The sequence below is a fragment of the Pristis pectinata genome, chromosome 7, assembly GCF_009764475.1.
Source record: "Pristis pectinata isolate sPriPec2 chromosome 7, sPriPec2.1.pri, whole genome shotgun sequence".
In the NCBI taxonomy this organism is placed as follows: Eukaryota; Metazoa; Chordata; class Chondrichthyes; order Rhinopristiformes; family Pristidae; genus Pristis; species Pristis pectinata.
Window position 1 is genome coordinate 5,670,788 of NC_067411.1, and position 24,501 is coordinate 5,695,288.

Below are 24,501 nucleotides of genomic sequence, written 5' to 3' on the forward strand. Positions count from 1 at the left end.
CAACCAACCTAGTTACTACAACTTGGAGTATATTCCATATTCCTTTAGGAAAGCAGCAGAACTAGGGGATGGTGTTGAGATTTGGGAGTTGTCACTATTTAAACATATGCAAGAAAAGTTTCAGAATTAGAACCAAGCTGTTCAGGAGCGTTGATAGGAACAGTTCTACTGACTGGAAATCTGAAACACTCAACATACGCTGCTGAGGCAAAATTGACTGAATGATCCAAAACTGAAACTGATAAGAGTTTTGGTCAGGTAAAAGGTATTAAAAGGAATTTGGAACCAAATTGGGGATGGTATTAAATCCATGGAGAAGAATCATAAAGTGGGCAAGACCATAAGACATAGGAGCAGAATTAGGCCATTCGGCCCATCGCGTCTGATCCACCATTTTTCACTCTCAACCCCATTCTCCTGCCTTCTTCCCCATAACTTTTGATGCCCTTACTAACCAAGAACTTATCAACTGCTGCTTTAAATATACCCAATGACTTGGCCTCCACAGCCATCAGTGGCAACGAATTCCACAGATTCACCACCCTCTGGCTGAAGAAATTCCTCCCCATCTCTGTTCTAAAGGGACATCCTTCTGAAAAGCAGCAAATCTGAAGACTGGAAGCAGATTAGAATTCAGCAAAGGAGAATAAACAGATAGATAAAGAGAGGGTAATAGAATATGAAAGGAAGCTCGTAGAGAACATAAAGTGATGTAAAACCTTCTGTAGCTATGCAAGGAGAAGATTAGTGAAAACAATGCATGTTCTGGATCAGGGGAAATTTATTAAGGAACAAAGAAATTGTAGACTTATTAAATACACATTTTTGTTTTGTCACCTTTCCTTACCGTAGATCTTTAATGCAGAGACAGCAAAGTTTCTGATGGATTTCAGCAATGAAAATCCAGGATCTCTTTGTCTCATCCATTATTTGTCTTCGAATGAAATAAAGAAAGACCAGGAAGTGGTGAATTACACAAGAGTACAAAATCCCTGACCCCAGCAAAGAAGACACTGCAACTCCAGGTGACATTTCCTTTTAGCACCAGAAAGCTTCCTAATTGCAGCTATAATGCTCCATTAATTGACACTCACTGGGGACCAGGATAAATTAGATGCTTGTCATTTCCATCTACAGCCATTACATAGATGTGATCTTTCAATCACTATTCCCAGAGCAGAGGTCACACACAAGTCTCAGGAGGTCGTGGCTTGACCTCCTGCGTGTTTTAGTTTGAAGTTGTCTTCCCACTGGCCGTTAGCGTACCTACATCAACCTGCTTAAGTTGAAATCATATAGAAGTCTGCCTTAATTTATTTTGATTTGTTCAAAAAGGTTAAATGAAGATTATGACATTCACAATCCCACCTGAAAACACCAGATAAAACGTCAACCATTTTATTTAAACACCAGAGGTAAAAGTCAGCCATTTCAGCTCATACAATTCACCACAGGCAAGTAATTCATTAAAACTGTACCATTTGTTGTGCTTTTCATCAAAGTCCTCTAGATTTTATTTAATTTGTACCATATATGAAACTACTATATTTAAGATTTCAGATAAGTCATACAGCATTATAATCCAATGCCTTAGTAATAGCATTTACAAAATGAGACCAAGAAAGCCTTGAATAAATAGTTTACAATCCATTACATACAATTCGAATTATACAGAGAAAACCAAACTTTGTGCATTTTATAATCAAAGTTATTGTACATATTTTTTATTTAAAAAAGCTCTATGTTACAATATCTTTTCTCTAAAAGGTAAAAATGCATTGCAATGTATTCAAGTGAAGCCTGAGATTATAAGCTTGATTCACATAGCATCAATGTGTGGTCATTTGGTGACTTTCCTATAGCGTTCATTCCAAAAGCAGAGCCACATCGGGCCATTAGCAACACACGCCCCGACTTCTGCTGGTCCATCTGATCTGCCACTGTCCACAGTAACAGGCAGATGGGCAACATTGGTAATTAAGCAAGAAAATTGTATTTTATTAATTCAACAATAAAGGCAAAGGGCAGCGAGCTGAAGCTTTGCTGCTGGTCTCAATCTGATCTGAAATAGGGAAGATACACAAAAGACACCCAGTGCGACTAAAGCACCAGAACTCATTTGAGCCATGTCTCTAAACTTTTACTCCATTAACTAGCAGCACAGGCTGTTATTGTTGCAAATGAACATTTGTAGAGACCCAAATTTCTCATCACCAGTGAGGATTAAGCTGGCGATGGAAATGTTTGCAACAGACCCTGGGAAGGGAGAATAGTTGATCCCTGGACAGAGGGAGATGGCTGCAGAATGGCTTGAAGGAAAGATAATCTTTGTCAACTGCTGTAATTAGGTCCTAGGAGAAAACATTGCACAGCCTAAAGTGACAAGTCAACTTAAAGGAGGGACAGAATTGATCAATTCACCCTCGTTCAAACCTTCTTGTGTACTTCACAGCAGTCAGTGAATTGCATTCGTCAGAAACTCTCCCAATTGGTTCCTGTTGGGATGTTGTAACTTCCATTTAATCTGGAACTAGTCTGTTGAGGCAATTTGCATCTGCCTACAGCGTGATCTAACCCAAATGCCACAGGACACAGAACTTAAAGGATTCACAGCCTTTTAGACTGCAGCAGACAGAAATGTCATCAAACCTCGTGGCTTCTGATCCTCGGGAGGCAAAGAGATCAAAATGGCTCACTATTTTCCAACATGGGAGGGACACACGTGCCACATTGAAGGGTACAACAGAGATGTAGTAATGCCAGTAATAAGAGGTTCCTCTTATCTAGGAAGGACTGCTCAAAAACCTGGTGCTGTTCTGTGGGATACAGATCAAGGAAGGGGAAAGGTTCTCAATGAGGTTTACATTATTTTTTCCCCAAACAAAAGAGGTCAAATAGTGAGAACATTCTCCATTGGTGATAAATTAATGGCATTGCCTGAAGATCACCAGAAGGTAATAGCATCATTTTCACAAAAGGTTTTTATAAGATGGAATGCTTTACCACAAGTAGCAAGACCATCATTTAAAATGTAGCGGGATAAGTATAATAAGTAAAAAAGATAAATCCCAAAATGGCAGGAAAATGGGAGTAAGGCAAAGTTAGCTCTGATATAGAGAGAGATGATGGTGCAGACGGCTTTTAAATGGTTCTGTTCACAAACTTAGGTATATTCTGATCAGCTGAAACCAAGATGGAAACACAGTTAGTCATCACACTTGTCTCAATGCCGAATAAGAAAAATGGTTCCAAGTATTCCGAGGGGAAAAAATATAAATGCCACTAATTACTGGTCCTTGCAAAATACATCTTGGCACCTAAATGTGCTCAGTTCAGTTTAGTTTTATTAATGGTGTATACTTGGGTCAGTTACAATCATAGTGAAACAGCACTGAACTGGTAAGCAACACTTCATGATGCAGCGTGCTAGTGGGTGATGGTCACTCCACTGTCGTCACCACGATAAGCGTCTTTGGCCCAAAACATTAACTCCGTTTCTCATTTCACAGATGCTGCTCGACCTGCTGAGTGTTTCCACAGTTTCTGTTTCTCCATCATTACCAGGCAGACTGCCTCACTCGCTCACAGAATCTGGCTGCTCTGCTCAACCTGAACAATTGAGGAAATTCAAGCTTGTCTAATGTATTAGTCAGTAATTATACTTGATGATTGGGGATCCAAATGTAGCTCACTGCATTTTAGAAACAGAGGGAAACAGACTCTGCCAACAGCCTGTGAACTTTAAGTGTGCTGGAAAAATAGAGAGCAGCGAGTGCGGTTTTTCCGATCATTCTGTGCTCTAACTTTATTGATTACTAATTAATGGTTCTGTTCTCAAAGCAGTTCTAACAATGTTTCGACGGTGAAGCAGCTATTTGTAACCGACTGCTATCCCACAAGGAATGCTCTATGACGATTCTGAACAGGAGTTACTGCAAAAGGCAGACAACATACAACCACATGGACAGGGTAGTTGGTATGTGGTGGGGACAGGTCAGAGGTGTCAATGACCTGAGCAATGATTAAGTATCATTTGCAAATATCAGGCAAAAAATGCAGAAGCCCATTAAGGTGCATCAGTCTGAAATTTATAACTGAGGCTCCTTACACCTCCCTACCTCTTCCGTCTTGTAAGATACCTTCACAAGAGACCTCAATGATTCATAAATTGGGAGTGTGTTGTTTGGGAGTGACTTTGTTGGGATGTGTATGCATGGTGGAAGGAAGGAAGAGGAGTGAAAACTGGAAATGCAAAGAGATTTGGGGAACCATTTTCAAACTCACCGCTGAATTTATGCCACACAAGGCAAAAAGAATGTCGCGCACTCCCTGAAGATTATTTGCTTTTACAATGCCCACAATCTGGATCAGAGATATGGAAAAATATCAACCTTTATTTTGGGATAAAATGCTCAATATTTTAAAAGGGGAGAGGAGAAAAGTGAAATACCTGAAAATTAAATAAAAACTTACTTAATCTGAAATAGAAATGAACATACCTCCTTCACCCGAAGATTATCATAGAGTGATCATTGTTTAGTCAACTGCAGTAATTCAATGATTCATAAAATTTGCCCTCCATCCAATATAACATAGCCAAGATTATACGATCAATTGGGAAAGGAGCTAAATACTGTTGAAAAGATTAAAATTCTCTTCTAACATTAAGGTTTCACAAGATACTGATGATGTTACTTCAGATATCAGACTTCTCTCTCTCCAACATATTAATTTTGCACACAAGGCTGATGTGTTTCCTACAAATCATTTCAGCCACACAACTGTTGGATTCATGCAATGATTTCAGTTATAACTAGCATATTGATTATTGTTTTGCTGAATTGTAATTAAACCCTACAAATTCTTTGGTTGCCAAGTCAATGCCAGTTTTATGCCAGGTACTGCATATTTTTTTTGCTCTGCAATGGAAATTGCTTACAGAATAAATTTAGAGGGTGGTTAATTTAATATGTGGAGTAAACTAACACTCAGATCACACCAAGTGTTCCTATATGGCTTAATGGAAAAAGACACTGCCCAAATGCTGTACAGTGCTACCTACGCAGGCAGAACTTCCCAGGATTAATCCATAATTAATATTTAATGAGCTGCTCCTGACTGCAAGAACAGAGGTGTCATAATTATTTGTTCAGCTGTAACCAGTCATCTTTGTGGCAGTGTGGGAGTCATTCATGTTGGGGGTAAAGTGAGTGGACCTGCCTAAATCTCCTCCCCCATTCTTCCCACACTGGTTTTATTGGTAAAGGCAACAGATTGTTGAGTTGTTGCTTGTTGAGTTTAGGCTGTTAATGTACAGCCATTTGCAATTTAAGACTCAAATGGTTTTGGTACCTGTTATCAAAAACAATGTCAATTCTGGAATTGTTCAGATACAAAGTTTCAAGCTTATGCCAAATGAACCGTTAACTCTGAACACCCAGAGGCTGGTTTCCTATTTAAGAAACTATAGACAATGCAGAAAAGCAGCTTTCTACCTTACTTAACTCTAATTACTGACATCGAGCAGCAGTTGCCATCCTGGTTTCCAGAAACAGGAGAACTGTCCATGGTCCACCTGCCCTCTAACATCACCACCATAGCGTGATGCCTGGTCAACATCCCCACATTAATACTGGGGACGTCTGGTCACCATCGTGTGACCTCAAGCCATCACTCCAAACATGGAAGGCAATGTCACCACTTGCTCAAAAGAAAAATATACTTAAAATCAACTGTCAAACCGAACAGGAATGTTTGAGAAAATTATTCAGATCTTGTTCAACATAGGTTCTACTAAAAAGCAACCAGAATAGGAACAGCATTGCTGCTCAACAGGCAAGAGGATTAACTTTGCTTAAGAAATATGGTTAAAATTTCCAAGGACAGAAATAATTTCTGCCATGATTCGATGAAAATCCCTACAACATGAACCATCCTTAACGTACCAGTAGGAACACAGAAAGTTTTGACAGATCCCCAAGAAAGCTCTTCACAACCAACCTTCTTCCTTTTTTCAGTTTACAACATACTTAAGTTCTGATATAAATTTATGGAAGACTGTTCCATAGCAGAACAGCTATGGAAGCTCAGTACTTCCTTGTAGCAGCTCATTATCAAAATGCATTTGAAAAGTCAGTACAAAAATTTTGACTGGGAGTTAATGCTTCTCTCAGAGACACTACTTGCACGTTTGTCAAGAAAGGCTCATCCAAATTTCCATTCCAACCAAAAGAAAACAAAATGATGCCAGCTCATCTAATTAGTGACATCCAACATCCGCTGTGACCATGGAGAAAGAATTGAAGTGTGCCAGAACCAGGCAGCACACTCAATAGTTATCAGATGTCAGCTCTGTCACTGTAGAAGGGCGTCACGTGGAACATGTAGCAATGTGTACAGACTCGGACTGGCTTCATCTGGCCGTATCGAGGTAAGGGAGCAGAATGAGAAGAGCAACGTGAGCAGAAGATCTGTTAAATGAAAAGGCATTTAAGCTTCATACATGTACAAAAAAGGTTAACAGCCGAATGTTGGATTACACAATTATACAGCCCAACCAGTTCACATCAGCTTCTAAGCCTCAGTTGAACTCCTCCCATTTTCCCCTCATCGATATTAATCAGCATAACCCTCTGGCCCTTTCTACCTCATCCAATTGTCCAGCCTTCCCTTAAATGTACCTACATATTCACTTCAACCTACTCCTGTGGTAGCGATTCCACATTCTCACCACTCTTTGGGCGAGGATGTTATTTTTGGATTCTCCATTTGATTTCTTGGAGACTTTTTTTTAAATATACACTGAAGGCGAGAGCAACACCCGAGGCCAAAACGGAAAGATTTTGCTACCAGTCCATCAAAACACTTTGTACTTTGAAAGTTCTATATTGTGTCACTCCACAGCCCAGTCTCTTAATCCTTTCTGCTTTATGTACTGTCACATTTCTGGTATCATCCTTGATAATTTTCCCAAGACCAGCTCTGCTGCCTCGAGTTTCAAAACCAGAACTACAGTATTTACAGTAGTCCATGTGTGGTCTAATCAAGGTTCGATACGAGTTTAGCGTATGTTCCCTACTTTTCAATTCTTTCCTTCAAGAAATAAATCATTTCCCTTGGTCTTTTTTTTAAAAATGGCTTTGATAAGCTGTAGTAAAACCTTTAGTGATTGGTATATTTTTACTGCAAGATCTTCAAAGCAATGTGACACTATTCATGCCGAAGTGTGCTACCTTGTATTTATCTGTCAGACATCATATGCCAGTTGTTTGCCTGGTTTATTAATGCCCTGTGGTGTTGCAGTTCTCTTCAGTGCCCTCACCCCAATCTGCTAATTCAGAAATTGTGCTTTTGACTCCAGGGTCTAAACTATTACTGTAAATTGCGACCAACAGTGGTCATAGCATGGATGCCTCTGGGGAACATTATCCACCTTTACTAGCTTTATCCTTACTCTTCTGCTTGTCCCCATCTCTGCATTCTCCAGCATTAGTCAGTAGTTTATCATGGGGCAACATAAAGGGCTTTAGATCATCTGTATAAATTATGTCCACCGCAATACCATGGTCAACTCTGTGAGCTTCCTAAAAAAGATTCAGGGTTAATCAAGCAAGATTTCCCCTTTTGAAATCCATGCTTATTTATTATAATACTTTGTGTCTTGTTCTTCTATTCTCCTCTATAGCAGGGATACTTTTATCTTTCCTAGTGCTGATGTTAAGATTTGATAAATTAAAATGAAGATGTGGACATATGAACAGTTCATACATTGAAGGATCGCCACAGAAATCAGGCCACTTGGCCCAAATTGTCAACGTAAGTGACCTCACTCTACTTCATCTTAGCCCATCAGTATAACCTTTGTAATTTCTCCTCTTGGAGGGTAGTGAATCCCTGGAACCCTCTGCTCCCGAGATTGGTGAAAGCCAGATCACTGGATATATTTAAGGTGGAGATAGACAAATATTTGAAAGATCGGGGAATTGAGAGTGATGGGGAACTGGCACAAAAGAGGAGTTGAGACCTGCATAGATCAGCCATGATTATACTGAATAATGCGGCAGGTTTGAGGGGCCGGGTGGCCTTCTCCTGCTTTCTTGTGGTCTTGTGTTCCATTCCTTTTCACCTCCTGCACCTGACTAGCCTTTCATAAATGCATCTTTGATATTACCTCAACAACTCTAGGTGTGGCATTTTCCACATTCTCACTACTCTCTGAATAATGTACCTTCTCCAGATTTCCTTTTAAATTTATGACCTCTATTTTTGTACGTGCTACTATAACCATTCCAAAAGCAGCTTTAGTTTATTAAATTTCATTCCATTGCAACAGATGTTCCCCCCCTCCCCCCAAATAAATTATACACTAATCTTTCAAAGATGGCAAGCACCATGTATTTTACTCAACATGTCCAGAAGAATTAACATTAAAAAAGTACAGTAGTGATACCCTCCCTCCTCCCCACTACTTATGCTGTTGCTGTATCATATTTAGCTTTAAGGTTCATAAAACATTTTTAATTCCAATTTTATTTTAACTCAAGTATTTGGTTCAAAGGAAACCTGGTATTTTCTATTGTTTTGCCAAGTTACCATTCTTTATCTGCAAGCCCAGATTTAAGATCAATCTTAATAGTTGTTAATTATCTCCAAATATCAGAGCAAATTAAAAATCATCACAAAGCTTCACAGCTTTGAGACAACACAAAGTGGGTGGGACAGGAAGTGAGCATCAGTAAGGAGCAGAGTTGTTTCACAGATTCAGCAACCTGGGTTCAATTCTGACCTCGAGTGCTGCCTGTGTGAAGTTTGCAAGTTTACCTGTGACTGGATGGGTTTCCCCCTGGTGTTCTGGTTTATTCCCACATCCCAATGATTGGCCACTGTAAATTACCCCTAGGGTAGGTTGGTGTGGGAGAATTGAGTGCCGTTGATGGGCATGTGGGAGAGAATAGGCAAGAGGAATCTAAGTGGGGGAATGAGAACTGATGGGGATCAGACTGGCCACTCAATGTGCCAAATGGCCTCCTGTGGGTAAATATGGTAAACTCCAGAGCTGTAAAATACTGGGGGCAACAGCTGCCCCCGCGCCATCTGGAGCTTGCCTCTCAACTCCCAGATGCAGGGTCAACAAAACTGACCTTCCTCGTCTGTCATAAGCGAGTGCAGACAGGCCAGGGCTGCGGACAGCAGGCTGGGTCCAGGAAGATCTGATCTGTGGAGGTTTCCCAACTTTTAAGATTCCAAGGAGAAAACCCAACTCTTTCTCTGCTGCCATTTTAAGATATTAAATCCTCCTTCACCCTGTATTTTTAAGTGGTTGCAAGCATCATCTCCCATTTCCTCCTTCCACAGAATCCAAACTAAGGTCTCTTATCTCCTGTTTAGTTCTTTGGATGCGAATGACATTGACAGGCAGTATTCACTGTCTGTGCAAGGACATTAAGAACCAATCTTGTAGTATTGGACTGGAGTCAAACACTGGCTAGTGTAGGCAGTGTTAGTAGATTCCCTTCCTGAAGAACATTAGTCTTGGAATAATAGTGTCTTTAAATGGTCAACAGTCAACTGAGTTCAATGTCACACCTTGATGTGGAATTTGAACTTATGACTCCTCGCTTGTTAGTGTAGTAACACAACCGAAAGGATAGTGTATCCTGGAGACACAAGGGACTGCAGATGCTGAAATCTGGCACAACACAAGCTGCTGGAGGAACTGCTGAGATCCTTCATTTGGACTTGAGGGGCCTGGGCCAGAAATGTCAACCATCCATTTTCCTCCACAGATGCTGCCTGACCCACTGAGTTCCTCCAGCAATGTGTTTTTTTGGATAGTGTACTTTGTAGTGATGTCATAGCACAAGCCAATCACTTCTCAAGCATCATCACTGCCAGGGATATGGACCCAATGACAGACCAAGTGAAACACAGAATTCTATCTTTTTTTTGGATTCCACAATGAGATGCACTATTTAATGAGGAGAGCTTTTGCATTTAAAAGTTCTCATCAATCCCAGTAATTATACCTTTCCACAGCTTCTGCAATGATGTTTCCTTCGAATCACAGTGAATGGAGCCTTGCACGCTGTGCAGTAGCTGCAGACTTCATCCGGTACCCATTCTGGAGGATCTGCCAAACATCGAAAGAGGAGACTTCGGAAGTTCAAACACATAAGCATGCAACACTCCTGTCCCAGCACCACTTACAGGTGCTCCCCAGGTTACAAACACCTGACCTCTGTACAGCCCATACACATGGACAAGCATTTGGGAGAGAAGTGGGATGAGATTTGCTGGCTGCTGCAGGCATCTTCTGCTGTGTGGGAACTCTGTTTGATATAACTTCATTGCATCTGGCAGTGATGGCTGCCACATGGCTGAGTTAAACACCCTGGTTTAACTACACGTTGCCCTTGGTCAGTCTAAATATATTGCAGGGTGGCCATGGTTCCAACTTGCGAACTGTTTGGGTTCTGAGCTGTTCACAGGAACAGAACCCTGCCATAACCTGGGGAGGACTTGAACTGGTAAAGTTTAGTGATTTATAAACCTGGAGGAATTACACTGCTCAACTTTAACAATGTGCAAGAGACAAGACTAACAATGCCCTTCTCCCCAAAAAGAACGGAATGGACTGCAAAATAGACCAAGAATCATGTCAATCGATGAGGTTGTGTAAGACATCGGTGAGGCCAAATTTGGAGTATTGTGTGCAGTTCTGGTCACCTAACGATAAGAAGGATATCAGTAAGATTGAAAGAGTGCAGAGATTACTAGAATGTTGCCGGGTCTTCAGGAGTTGAGTTACAGGGAAAGATTGAACAGGTTAGGACTTTATTCCTTGGAGCGTAGAAGAATGAGGGGAGATTTGATAGAGGTTTACAAAATTATGAGGGGTATAGACAGAGTTAATGCGTGTAGGCTCTTTCCACCTAGATTAGGAGAGGTAAGTACGAGAGGACATGGCTTTAGGGCGAAAGGGGAAAGGTTTAGGGGGAACATTAGGGGGAACTTCTTCACTCAGGGTGGTGGGAGTGTGGAACGGGCTGCCATCTGACGTGGTAAATGCAGGCTCACTCTTAAGTTTTAAGAATAAATTGGATAGATATATGGACGGGAGAGATCTGGAGGGTTATGGACTGGGTGCAGGTCAATGGGACTAGCGGAACAAAGTTTCGGCACAGACTAGAAAGGCCGAATGGCCTGTTTTCTATGCTGTAGTGTTCTATGGTTCTAATTCTGTAGTAATTGGGGGAAAACTGCAGACAGTAAAAAATCTAAAATGCAGAAAATGCTGGAACTACTCTTGGATTAAATTGGGAAAGAGAAAACATTAGGTTTCAATTTACAGAGAGGGAGTGGGAGGCTTGGACAGGAGAAAGGGAAAGTCTGCAGTATCCATATGGCATCACTCTTTTGGCAGAACTGCACATTTTTAAATTGCTGAATTTGATAGAGTCCTGAAGACTGGAATGTGCCCAGATGGATCTTGCTCACATTATTTCCTTCTCAATAATCAATAAACTGTGTATCACCCTGGCTTCACCCTGTCAGAGAAATCCCCTTTGCCCCACCCATCCCTCCGCTGCCTACAACTTAAAACCTCCTTATTTTTCCATGTTCCCTGATGGAAGGGTTTTTGTCCTGAAATATTGACCGTTTCTCTTTCCACAGACGCTGCCTGACACGCTGCATTTCCAGCATGCTGCGCTTTTACTTCAATTAACTATTCTGAAGGGTTAGTGTGAAGTGAGCAGAGCGGTTAGCGTAACGCTTTACAGTGCCAGCGACCTGGGTTCAATTCCGGCCGCTGTCTGTAAGGAGTTTGTACGTTTTCCCTGTGTCTGCGTGGGTTTCCTCCCACATTCCAAAGATGTACAGGCTAGAAAGTTGTGGGCATGCTGTGTTGGCACCGGAAGCGTGGCGACACTTACGGGCTGCCCCCAGAACACTACGCAAAAAGATGTACTTCACTGTGTGTTTCGATGTACATGTGACTAAGATATCTTATCATCTGCTACACTGCCTCTGCAACTTACAGGAACTTGTAGAATTTCAAATAGAAACTAATAATGAAGACCTGAAGCTGCTTTAAACTACTCGCTTGACAGCCTGTGGTAAGATTACACTTCTTCAAAAAGTGAAAGTGCCCGAAGCAAATCCATGAAATGTAGGTGAACTTGCTTGCTCATGGATATATTTTGAATACCATTTTTTTTAAATGGTATTTTAATATTCTCAACACATTTTATCAGATTGAAATGGCAATATTCCAGTGTCGTCAGTGAAGAGAAGGGTCAGTAGGCTAGGCAAAGAGGTAGCCAGACAGAGACCAAGGCACAAAATAGGTTTACTGCATATCTGGTTCCTTCACAAATATTGCCTCCAGTTTAAAGCAGAAAATGCTGCAGATATGCTCAACAGGTCAGGAAACATCCGAGGAAACATTTCAAGTTAATGATTTTTATTAGAACTTGAAAGGTTGTGAAAAAAAAGAATTTGAAACTTATGAAAACAGGTTGAGTGAACTCGGCCTTTTCTCCTTGGAGCGATGGAGGATAAGAGGTGACCTGATAAGAGATGCATAAGGTGATGAGAGGCATCGATCATGTGGATAGTCAGAGGCTTTTTCCCAGGGCTGAAATGGTGGCCATAAGAGGACATAGGTTTAAGGTGCTGGAGAGTAGGTATAGAGGAGATGTCAGAGGTAAAATTTTTTTTACTCAGAGAGTGGTGAGTGCTGGAATGGGCTGCCGGCGACGGTGGTGGTGGAGGATATGATAGGGTCTTTTAAAAGACTTTTGGATAGGTACATGGAGCTTAGAAAAATAGAGGGCTATGGGTAATCCTAGTAACTTCTAAGGGTAGGGACATGTTCGGGACAGCTTTGTGGGCTGAAGGGCCTGTATTGTGCTGTAGGTTTTCTATGTTTGTGTTATTGGAAAACTCTTCTCAAGCAATCAGGGAGTGGCAAGATAAAGGCAAAAAAAGCTGATCATCACCACAATATACAAGACTATGAGTACCATACACAATATCAATGTTCATTCACCAAAGTGCACATACAATAATGATTTTTGCTTCAATTTCCAGAAACCAAAATTCTAACCAAACACTTGGCCCTCACAGGTTACTCATGTCTGAGTTACTTCAATCACATGCCTCATGCTCAAAACATATCTATTGCAACTTAAGAGTTTGCAACCAAAATAATTTTTTTTAAACTACCCCAAAAAAAACTTTGCTGCATTAAAATTCATAGCCCAGGATAATATTAACACTCAAGACATCACCATTCCACAGTAGTAGCAAATTCAAGCTGGAACCTATAACCTTCCACTCAAATCTCTCCTTCTGGGTAACTGGCACCAAATATCCTCTGCTGCCTCACCTTCTTCCCCGCTGGCTAAGTGAATCTGCAAAAGATTACCATGGATGCAAAATTCTCATTTGCCCTCTCTGAAATTGCCACGAAATTTAAAATAGGGAACATACAATTCAAACCAAGCTGGTTAAAAAACAGACAGAAATGCAGAATTTTGTTCGGGTTCCAACTGCCATTCACCTCTCCCCTAATGGCTCCCATTCTCACCTCCTTTACTATCACAGTCCAGCACTGGTAACCCTCGTGTTCCTGCTCATCTCCCTCCAGTAGCTGTCTACAATTTTCACACTGCCCTCCCCACTTCTTGCTCCATATTTTTTTCTCTCTGTCTGCCTCCATCTATCATCCACCTGCCGCTGTCTCCCAACTCCACCCACCCTCCCCTACCTGGCACTGCCTGCCTGTCATCTTACACCCCTCCCCAGTCCACCAATCACCTTGGGCTCCTGTCTCACCACTCCCCTTTATACTGGCCATCTCCCCTCTCAGTCCTGATGCAGGGTTTTGATACAAGATGTCACAGTTCCTTTCCTCTCACAGATGCTGCTCGACCTGCTGAGCTCCTCCAGCAGATTGGTTGTTGCTCCAGAAATGCAGAATTAATTTGACATGACTCTTAGTGGTGCAGTCAGTATGTGACAGGCTGTTATACTGCTTTGAGGGGAAAGTTGGGGTGGGAGTGCAGTTATCTAACTCTCACACCAGAATCACAGAATGGCAATCAGGAACCAGAGGTCTGTCAACTCTCCCTTTCCCTTCCCAATTTGGGAGCAGAGACAGATTCTATTAAATTTTGAAATCAAAGTAGTGAGTTAAGGCTCCAGTTTAGATTGCTGTAGATAACCACTTGAAGGCTAGAAACAAGCACCACAGCAATACTAGAAACACATTGGAGACCATTCAGCATCCACTGGGCAAAGCCATCCAGGAGAAAGTCTGGTGAGAAATTAATGAAGAAACAAAAACATTTCAATTCCCTCTGGATGCAAATCATTAGATCGTATTCAGTTTGGCCAAGCTTCAAAGCGAGTACTGGCTAATAAACCCTTAACTTATTAAGTTGAGGCTAAGTTAGCAACTTATGGGGGAGAGATTTAATAGGAACCACAATTTTTTGTTTACTCAGAGAGTGGTGCGGATATGGAACAAGCTTCCAGAGGAAGTGGTTGGGGCAGGTACAATAACAGCATTTACCTGGATAGGAAAGGTTTGGAGGGATATGGGCCAAACATGTGCAAATGGGAATCTTGGTTGGCATGGACCAGTTGGGCCGAAGGGCCCATTTCCATGCTGTATGGCTCTTTGACTCCAACTACTTATTGAAATACAATGGCAAATGATGAAAGTGACTGTGCACTGATGGAAGCTATGCATTTCCAGCAGCCTAAAGGATGGTTAAGGATGACCCAAAGAATAAGAGATGCTAGGTACAGGCTGTCCCTGAGTTACGAATGGGTTCCATCTTTATAGATGTCCATAAGTCAACTTTGTCCATAGGTCAGAAGATGCACAATAATCACTGGATACAGAACTATACCTCCACAGTGTTGTAATGAATGGTGTTGATGAAGGCCAATTAATATGAACATTTACTTGCTGCCTTCCCCTAACCTGGTTACAATGGTGCAGAATCAGGATGTCCCTTGCTCAGTGTCTAGTTTCAATGGCTTGAGGTATGAGTGGATATTAGATTTAATAGCGTATCAATACACAAGTACCAATAGAAGCGATTGCTTATCAATTTCCAAAGCAACTCACTTAAGAAAGTGGTCTCTCAGTGATACAGGCAGCCTGTGTTAAGAGATAATGGTGTCTGACTAGTTTGGGGAGGTTACATGTAAACAAGTATTTTTTCAAGACTGGTTCTTGTTTGAATTTAGTATTTAATGGGAGCTTGTTTATATGTATGGGTGTCCATTAGTTGCAACAGTGGAGAGCTTGTACAATGATATTACTTTTAGTTTTCTTTGACTCATGTAATATTTGCCATAAAATGAATTAATAGAGACCAGAGTGATCCATCTGGAATAAACATGTTGCTCGTAGACTTTGCTGCATTCGCCAATCAGTTCTATACCTCAGAATCAATGAGAATGTCCAAGGCATGGTTAGTAAATTTGCTGATGACACCAAAATAGGTGGCAGAGGCAGTAAAAAGATTATCAAAATTACAAGGGGATCTGATTAGCAAGGTAAGTGGGCTGAAGAATGGCAAATGGCGTTTAATTCAGATGAGTGCGAGGTGTTGCATTTTGGGAAGTCAAACCAGGGTAGGACTTGTACAGTGAACGGTAGGGCCCTGGGGAGTGTTGTAGGACAGAGAGCACAAGGAGTACAAGTACATAGTGCCCTGAAAGTGGTGTCACAGGTAGACAGGGTGGTGAAGGTGGCATTTGGCACGCTGGCCTTCATTAGTCAGCCTTCTGAATGTAGGAGTTGGGACGTAATGTTGTAGTTGTACAGGATGTTGGCAAGGCCGCACCTGGAGCAGTGTGTACGATTTTGGTTGCCCTGTTATAGGAAAGACGTCATTAAGCTGGAAAGAGTGCAAAGAAGATTTATGAGAATGCTTCTGGGATTCAAGGGCCTGAGTTATAGGAAGAGGTTAGGCAGGCTAGGTCTTTATTCCTTGGAGTACAAGAGACTGACCTTATAGAGCTGTATGAAATCATGAGGAACATAGATAAGGTGAAAGAACATAGTCTTTAACCCCAGGGAAAGGGAACCAAAAACTGGAGGGCATAGGTTTAAGGCGAGAGGAGAGAGATTTAAAAAGGGACCCGGGGGGAATCTTTTTCATGCAGAGGGTGGTACGTATATGGAATGAGCAGCCAGAGGAAGTGGTTGAGGCAGGTACAATAACAACGTTTAAAAGACACTTGGACAGATAGGTGGACAGGAAAGGTTTAGAGGTATAATGGGCCAAATGCAGGGAAATGGGGCTAGTTTAAAAGTTTAGATGGGTATCTTGGTCAGCAGGGATGAGTTTTGGGGGGGGGGGGGGGGGGGCCTGTTTCCGTGCTGTACCACACAGTGACTCTATAACTCAGTTCTTTAACTGGGATTTTTAACTGACAACCATTGTACACAAACATGCTCTCCTGCTGGGCATATTCATTGCCAAAGGTTCAATCACCACCACTAAATAACAATGTGAAGTATGTTCTTGTGTAAGGATGAAGAAAAGAGCTACTAAATTACATCAGCAACGGCACTTATAGCTGCAATTTTATATTTGGCTAAACTCTATTTGGAGATTAAACCTCCTGTATTTCAGTCTATTAACTTCCTATCCATTAATTAAAAGACAAACACTGAATCCTTTGTTCTTGCTGGAACAGCATACAGACCTCCCTTTTTCATTGTGAGATCCTAATTAGTTATGGGTTAAGTAGTTCTGAACACTATTTAAATACTTAAGCATAAAATTACAGTGGTATTTGAAGTTTCATCATCCTCAGTCATTTAACAAAGGTTAAATAATTGGATTAATAATTTATGTTGGTGGTGGAGATTCAAACATCAAAGTAGTGCATAACTACACACTTAGGCGAATTGACCTTGGAGCACTAGTAGGGACAATTCATCAGGATATTTAGGATGAAGTAATCTAACCACAGCAGAGGGTTAATCAGAGGTGAGATGATTAGATAAGGGTCTCACCTAACTTGTAATTAAGAATTTCCTCCAGAGACAAAGTCAAAAATAGGAGGACAAAGTTGGTTAAAAACAAATATAGAAAAAATACAAAGGGTTAAAAGAACTACAGAATGCAGTCTCAGACTCTCAAAGATGCAGAATTAATTGATGTAATTCTGTACAGTGCATTTTTCAGACAGCTCTTTAAGAGCTACTTGCTGTGGATTTATGTCCGGCAATCTTTGGCCCGTTCACAAAATGGGATGACTGAAAGCATAGGAAGAGGAGAGAGCATGTGGGAACAGGAAGAAGGTCTTTGTTAAAGTCTCTGTTTCAGGTCAGACATGAGATTTTGTTCACCCTTTTCTGTCTGCCCCTTGCATTCTATTTGTGCATCAGACAGGTCGTCAATCAACAGCATCTTGGAATACTGCAGACATATCTGACTCAATTGCTAAATCTGCTGCAAACATCTGATAATTTCAAACTCATTTCTACTTGGGTTGTCACATAGGAATCATTCAAATTCCTCCGGGAGTTCCTGCTCCCTGATTACCTGAATCTACACTGATTTGGGTAATAATTGAAACTATACTCATTGTGGACACTATCTGAAATGCAACAGACAAGTGTAGAAACATTGCTTACTGGCCAAAATGTCCTACTTCTTGGACCACAGATTTTAGTGCTGGGGAACGTAGGGAAACAGGAGACTCGATATTTGCAAGTTTTTTTTAAGAACATCTCTCACCAATCTTAAAACATTTACACAATATCTTATGTAAGAAGTCATCACCGGCACTTCACAGGAATATTAGGACACAATATTTGACAGACCCACAGAAGTACAAGATAGATAATTAAAACCTTAGGGAATGGCTTTAAGGACACCATCTCCCTGGCCCTACATTCATGAAATGGTTGGATAACAAGGAAAGGCCATAAAGGGTTTTTAAGCACAAGGTTGAAAGTTTTAAAATCAAGCCATTGCTGGACTGAAAACAAATGAAAATCAACAAGGAAGAATGGGTGACCAGGAATTGAAGTGAATACAAACAGCAGAGTCTTGTGAGTGGAAAGTAGGAGGCTAACTAAAAGGGAATGGAATCATTGAGTCTGGGTAGAACAAAAGCATGGATGACAGTTATAGTAGATGGAAGGGCAATTTTACACAGGCTGAAGTAGGCTGTACTGATGATGGAGAAAAAAAATTAGGAGAGTCAGTCAATTGTCCTTGATGCCATTTTAGCAGCACTGTTCGAGAAACTTGACCCCACATACAATGCTTAAGCAAAAGACCTGTGTTGAATCTTATGCAGAAGTGTTTAATCTGTAAAATGACTTTCTGCATTTCAATTATTCAGTTCCCATGGACAGGAAGTATGCCTTAAGCATTTAACATCAATCATTAAAGTTCATCATTGATGAGTCAAAAGCCTGGAACACTTTATCTAATAGCCTTGTGGGAGTACCTTCTTATAGACTTCAATGGTTCAAGGCAACAGCTCATCACCAACTTCAAGGACAATTAAGGATGAGCAATAAATGATGGCCTTAGAAGTAACGCCCACAACCCATAAATGAATGAAAAATGTGTTCCTTTAACTGAACAGAATTAGTCAAGGTCAGTGATATTTAAAAAGGCAAGGTGCACTGATCTTTTGGCGTAGCAACCTTTGCAAAAAATATTTGCTTTGCCAGCTTTTTAACCATACAACCAGATATTCAGCAGTACCAAACTCTCAAACAAAGCTTGCCAATGCTGTATGCAAAATGATGTGCACTTTGGAGTGTCAATTCTCAAAAGACTGAATCATTTGCATATCTAACCATTTTCAATTGTTACTACTGCAGTAAGTGCTTAATATCTCACCCTCAAGGTCCTCATTTCTTGCTTTGTCGGCAAGTTCAGAAGAAGAAATGCTTTCTCGACACAAAGCACAATCTTCAAGAACAGGACTTCTCAACGTCTGGTCACCTGGAAAAAAAGCACAAGCCAATGGTATTGGAATAAAACTAGGTATTTAAACTAGGAACCTTCATTAATTGCTTTTACTGTCAGATGTGGTTACTGAACAGGTCATCAGCATTATCCAGAGATTTGCGTTTTACCTTTAGTTAACTTGCGATCTTGTCAACACTGTAATCAAGTAAATCAGTATGGGATTATGCACTTTTTGTGCAATGTTATTTCTGGCTTTTAGAAATGAAGGGTCAGGTATGTTCCACTAATCATTCTGATACTGCTATGTCACAGCTTACAACACCACCCGTCTCCCCCACCCAATAACCTGGATCAAATTTTGGAGTGAAGCAAATTTAAGTCTTTCAACAATTGAATTTAGAGGATTATAATCAAATCAGCAGTAGAGAACAACTTTATGACCTGGCCTTCTGTAATGGCATGCAATTAGCACTGCTGCCTCACTGCCCCAGGGATCAGAGTTCAATCCTGACCTCGGGTGCTGTCTGAGTAGAGTCTCCATGTCTTCCTTCTGACTGTGTGGGTTTCCTCTGGGTGCTCCTGTTTCCTCCCACATGCCAAGATGTGCTGGTTGGTAGGTTAATTTGCCTGTAGTGTAACTGGGTAACAAGAAAATTGGGTTGTCGGGTGGGTGGGAGTTGATGGAGATGCAAGAGGGGTTAGTGTAGCTGGTGTTTGATATTCAACGCAGACAGAGTCAGCCAAAGGATCTGTTTCCATGCTCAATGACCGAGATGAATGCTATTGCTGAAGTCCAAATTTGCTTCATCTTTTTTTTGCAGCAGATACCTATACCATGTCAAAGTGTAACAAAATTATGTTGTTATGCTTCCCCCCCTACCCTGTGGGGATGCCACGTTAAAAGGTTTCTTCTTGCAATGCCTATTGAGGCGATTGAGCTACAGAAACTGGTGCATTCAAGACAGTAACATGTAACCATGAAATTTCTACATTAAGAAGTCACATACTGCCGTAGGGTTGCTCCTATTTGAAACGAGTCTCCAAAGAAAGCACTTAAGCAGAAATAAAAAGATATGTTATTGAACTTTACTTTTAAGATCGATTTAGATTGCTTTCAAACTGAAAATCAAGACATTCACAAATTGGGATTTTTAATATTAAAGGCCACTGCTAAATTACAGAGCATATTGTTTTTTTTAAAAAAGTCATGGCATCCAGGAAGATGCAACTAAACAGGGGTCAGTCAGCATCGGCAGAGAACAGATACGTTAACGATTCAGAGTAAAATGGTCTCGTTACCTTTCTTTTCTGTCCTGCTGCTTTCGTATTCTAACTTGGTTGCCATGACCTCGAACAAGGTTTTAAGGATACTTCGCAGGTCGCTTGCATAGTTAGTTTGCAACTGATCAGCAACACCTGAGGTTGTGAAATGGTGTTAGTTAACACAAATATAATTTCCTGCACATAAATCTGTAACATTGGATCTCAATACAACAGTGGACGTCAATAGACGTGGATCTCAGAACTAAAGCTGGGGAATTGTCTTTACTCGCTTTCCCCAACATACTTTGCAATATCTTGATCAATTAAAACAAAACATACTATTTTGGCATCAATTAATACCTGTGACCTTGATTCATGGATGAATGTCACACAAGCTTTTTATTGGTGAGGGAGGAAAGTAATGTCAAGTTTCAGTTTATAAGAGCCACAGACCTTCTGATGCAGTGCATATCAGTACTACATTACTTATACATAATAAATCTGATGCCAATCTAAACATTTAAGTTGTACCATTAATAAATGAATTAATTATCAAGAGACTTTTGACACAAGTGAAAGGAAAGCAAATGTGTTTTTGAAAAATAAACAGGTATTCTGAGCCCAACTAACTGTGCATCAAAATGTAACCAGGATCCAATAGTTTCAGTGCTGAAGGGTGGGCCGGAGATTGAACCAATCGCCAGAATGATTACAGATACTTCATTGAATGTTTCAGTTGATTTACTAGTCAGGTATCATCCACAAAATCCTTACTGCCTCCAAACAAAGGCAGTGAGAAATCCACAGCGGCGGTGATACTATAATTATAAAGAAGTTCATCTAATCCTGCCAGGAGAGCATTACATTTACCATACTGCAGGGCAATAACCAAGGTTATGGAGGATTCACCATTGACCATAATCTTCCAATGCCAAGGATGCAGGGGTGGCGCTAGAGGACTGGAGAGTAGTAATGTTATTCACTTGTTAAAACAAAAGGGGAATAAAGCCAGTAACCAGGTCAGTTAGTTAAACCTCAGTGATGGGAAAGCTTTAAGAAACAATGATCCTGGATAGGATTAATAGTCACCCAGATGACCTGCTGTAAGCTGCCTGTTTTATTCCATGGCTTCAGTCTTGATGTCAAACTTATGAGACACTTAATCAAATGGATTTAGAAAGTCAATTTACAGCAGAGTGACACAGCGAGTAGAGTTGATGCCTCACAGTTCCAGCTACACTGGTTAGATCCCGACCTCGGTGCTGTCTGTGTGGAGTTAGTATGTTCTTCCTGTGACTATGTGGATTTCCTGTGTGCTCTGGTTTCCTCCCACATCCCAAAAGTTGTGAGGGTTGGTGGGTTAATTAGATGAGTGCTAGAATCGTGACCAGAGACTGAAGGGATTGTGGGGAGGATAAAATGGGGATTAGTGCAGGATGAGTACAAATGGTGTTTGATGTTCAGCACAGTGAGCCAAAGAACCGGCTTCTGAGTAGTATGACTAACTGCATTTCCCTGATTGACATGTTTTGCAACATCAAAAAGCACCAAATTATACAAATCATTTGACTTGAACAAATCCATTAGGTGGAGCACTAGGGAGTATTGAAGAAACAGGAAGGTTGCAGGGAGACTTAGATAGTTTAGGAGAATGGGCAAAGAAATGGCAGATGAGATTCAATGTTGAGAAATGTGCAGTTGTACACTTTGGAAAAAGAAATAAACAGGCAGATTATTATCTAGATGGGGAGAAAATTCAAAGTACAGAAGTGCAAAGGGACTTGGGGATCCTCGTACAAGATACCCTAAAGGTTAACCACCAGGTCAGATCGGTGGTTAAAAAAGCGAATGATATGTTGGCATTCATTTCGAGAGGTATAACGTATAAAAGTAAGGAAGTGTTGATGAGGCCCTACGGGGCACTGGTGAGACATCATTTTGAGTACTGTGTGCAGTTTTGGGTGCCTTATCTTAGGAAGGATGTACTGATGTTGGAGAGGGTTCAGAAAAGATTGACAAGGATGATTCCCGGAATGAAAGGGCTGACATACGATGAGTGTTTGTCCGCTCTTGGACTGTACTCATTGGAGTACAGAAGAATGAGAGGGGACCTCAGAAACATTTCAAATGTTGAAAGGACTAGACAGTAGATGTGGCTAAGCTGTTTCCCTTGGTGGGTGAGTCCAGGACTAGAGGGCACCCGTTTAAAACAGAAATGAGAAATTTTTTAGCCAGAGGGTAGTGAATTTATGGAATTCTTTGCCACATGCAGCTGTGCAGGACCGATCATTGGGTGCGTTTGAGGAGATTGATAGGCATCTAATTAGTCAAGGTATCAAGGGATATGGGGATAAGGCTAGAAATTGGGGCTAGATAGATAGTTTTAGTTTAGCTCATGGAGCAGACTCAATGGGCTGAATGGCCTACTTCTGCTCCTTTGTCTTGTGAGCTCTGCTATCAACCAGCATTGCTAAATTATGTCCCTGATCATCACTCCCAAAAGATTTCCCTACCACTGGTGTTAAACTGAATAGGCTTAAGTTGCTGGGTTTGTCCTGAACAAGGGTTTAATGTTTTCAGTTCTACAGGGAGGGCTTCCAAGGTCTGTATTCAGAGATACTTTAAAAGTTATGGTGGATGTCTCCACAACTTCCTCTCAAACTCCTTTCAGCAAACTCAGATGTGTGCTATGGCAGGCACCATTACCTTCACCTCATCACGAACACAAAGCAGTTCTGGATCGTTCAGAGCACTTTCCATTTTGCCCAATCCGACCTTTAACCCTACACCTTTGGCAGTAATTGAGACGCCCTGTCTTAACCTTTCAGAATTTTCCCTTGCATTGTGACACTCTTGATATTTTCTTTGTAATCAACTTCTGTTGGCATTTATCGGCTTGGTCTATCTGTCCAAATCCACACAAAGGGGCAGACCTGAAAAACCTGCATGTCAGCTACTTAATTCCATGCTTCTCAGACAAGCCAATTGTCCATTGATGCAGCTACTGCAAGAATAGAAAAGAAAATCTAATCTACAAGTCTAGTCTACTTCAACAGGACAAAAGAAATCAGGAGAAACATTTTTAAAATATATTACTAGAGGAAGAGATTCAAGCTAGCAGTAATTCTGCAGATCAACATTGGTGGGGAGGTTGGGTAAATAAAGAGTCATGGTGGGGAAGTTGGGTAAATAAAGAGTCATGGTGGGGAAAAGAAAACAAAACGTTAATGCACGTTTACAGTCATCAGATATCACGTTTCAACAGGCAAGCATATATTCATGTTTTATCACTACACTATCATAAAATTATTACTAAGTAATGCCAGGGTGTTGTTAGGACTATGTCAACATTTGCCAAGGGTTCTTCACCACACAAGTTCAGAATGTACATTCGCACCAACAGTTTCAAAGTATAAAAGCAGCCTATTTCTGCTTTGGAACACAAGAAACAGAACTAGTTGGCTGTGCAGGTTCCACCATTTATAAGATATCTTTATTAGTCACATGTACATCGAAACAGTGAAATGTATCTTTTGCGTCGAATGTTCTGGAGCAGCCCGCAAGTGTCGCCACTCTTCCGGAGCCAACATAGCATGCCCACAACTTCCTAACTCGTACATCATGGAATGTGGGAGGAAACCGGAGCACCCGGAGGAAACCCACGCAGACACGGAGAGAAGGTACAAACTCCTTACAGACAGTGGCCAGAATTGAACCCGGGTCGCTGGTGCTGTAATAGCGTTACACTAACCACTACACTACTGTGCTTGCCCATTTAATAATATCATTACTGATCTTCTACCTCAGTGCCCCACATCTCTGGATTCCCATTACATCCAAAAAACCTATCAATTTGTCCAGAGCATACAGAATATCTCAGCCTCTTGGTGAGAGAATTAAAGGATCTTTATCGCTGAATGGAAAAAATTCCTACTCATCTGCTTTTATTTTGAGACTAATTCCTGGTTCTAGAAACCCCAACCAGGGGAAACATCAATCCTGTATCCAGCAGTCTAGTTCTGCAAGAATGGTGTATGTTTCGATGAAAACACATCTCTTTCTCCTCATACAACTATCATCCCATCACAGGGACCTTTGTTGTACACTTTCTATCACAAGTACATCCTTAGGTTGCCCAAGTATGGTCTCACCAGGGTCCTATGTAACTTCACTAAGATATCATTATGCTTTTACTCAAGTTCTCTTGCAATGAAGGCCAACATAACATTTACCTTTCTAAGTACTTGCTGTACTTACATGTTAACTTCTT

The 24,501-nt window shown here is 41.0% G+C and overlaps 1 protein-coding gene across 1 annotated transcript in view; it reads right to left on the reverse strand.

Annotated features, from left to right (window-relative positions):
* Positions 1-1,401: 1,401 nt before the first annotated feature.
* Positions 1,402-24,501, reverse strand: part of zfyve28 (zinc finger, FYVE domain containing 28) — a 151,173-nt gene continuing 128,073 nt past the window's right edge. Inside the window, exons 11-14 of the mRNA XM_052020596.1 lie at positions 20,268-20,384; positions 18,897-19,001; positions 10,026-10,129; positions 1,402-6,470 (exon numbers count right to left, since the gene is read on the reverse strand). Coding sequence (XP_051876556.1) covers positions 6,339-6,470; positions 10,026-10,129; positions 18,897-19,001; positions 20,268-20,384 — 458 coding nt within the window. The 3' untranslated portion in view covers positions 1,402-6,338. The remainder of the gene's footprint in view (positions 6,471-10,025; positions 10,130-18,896; positions 19,002-20,267; positions 20,385-24,501) is intronic.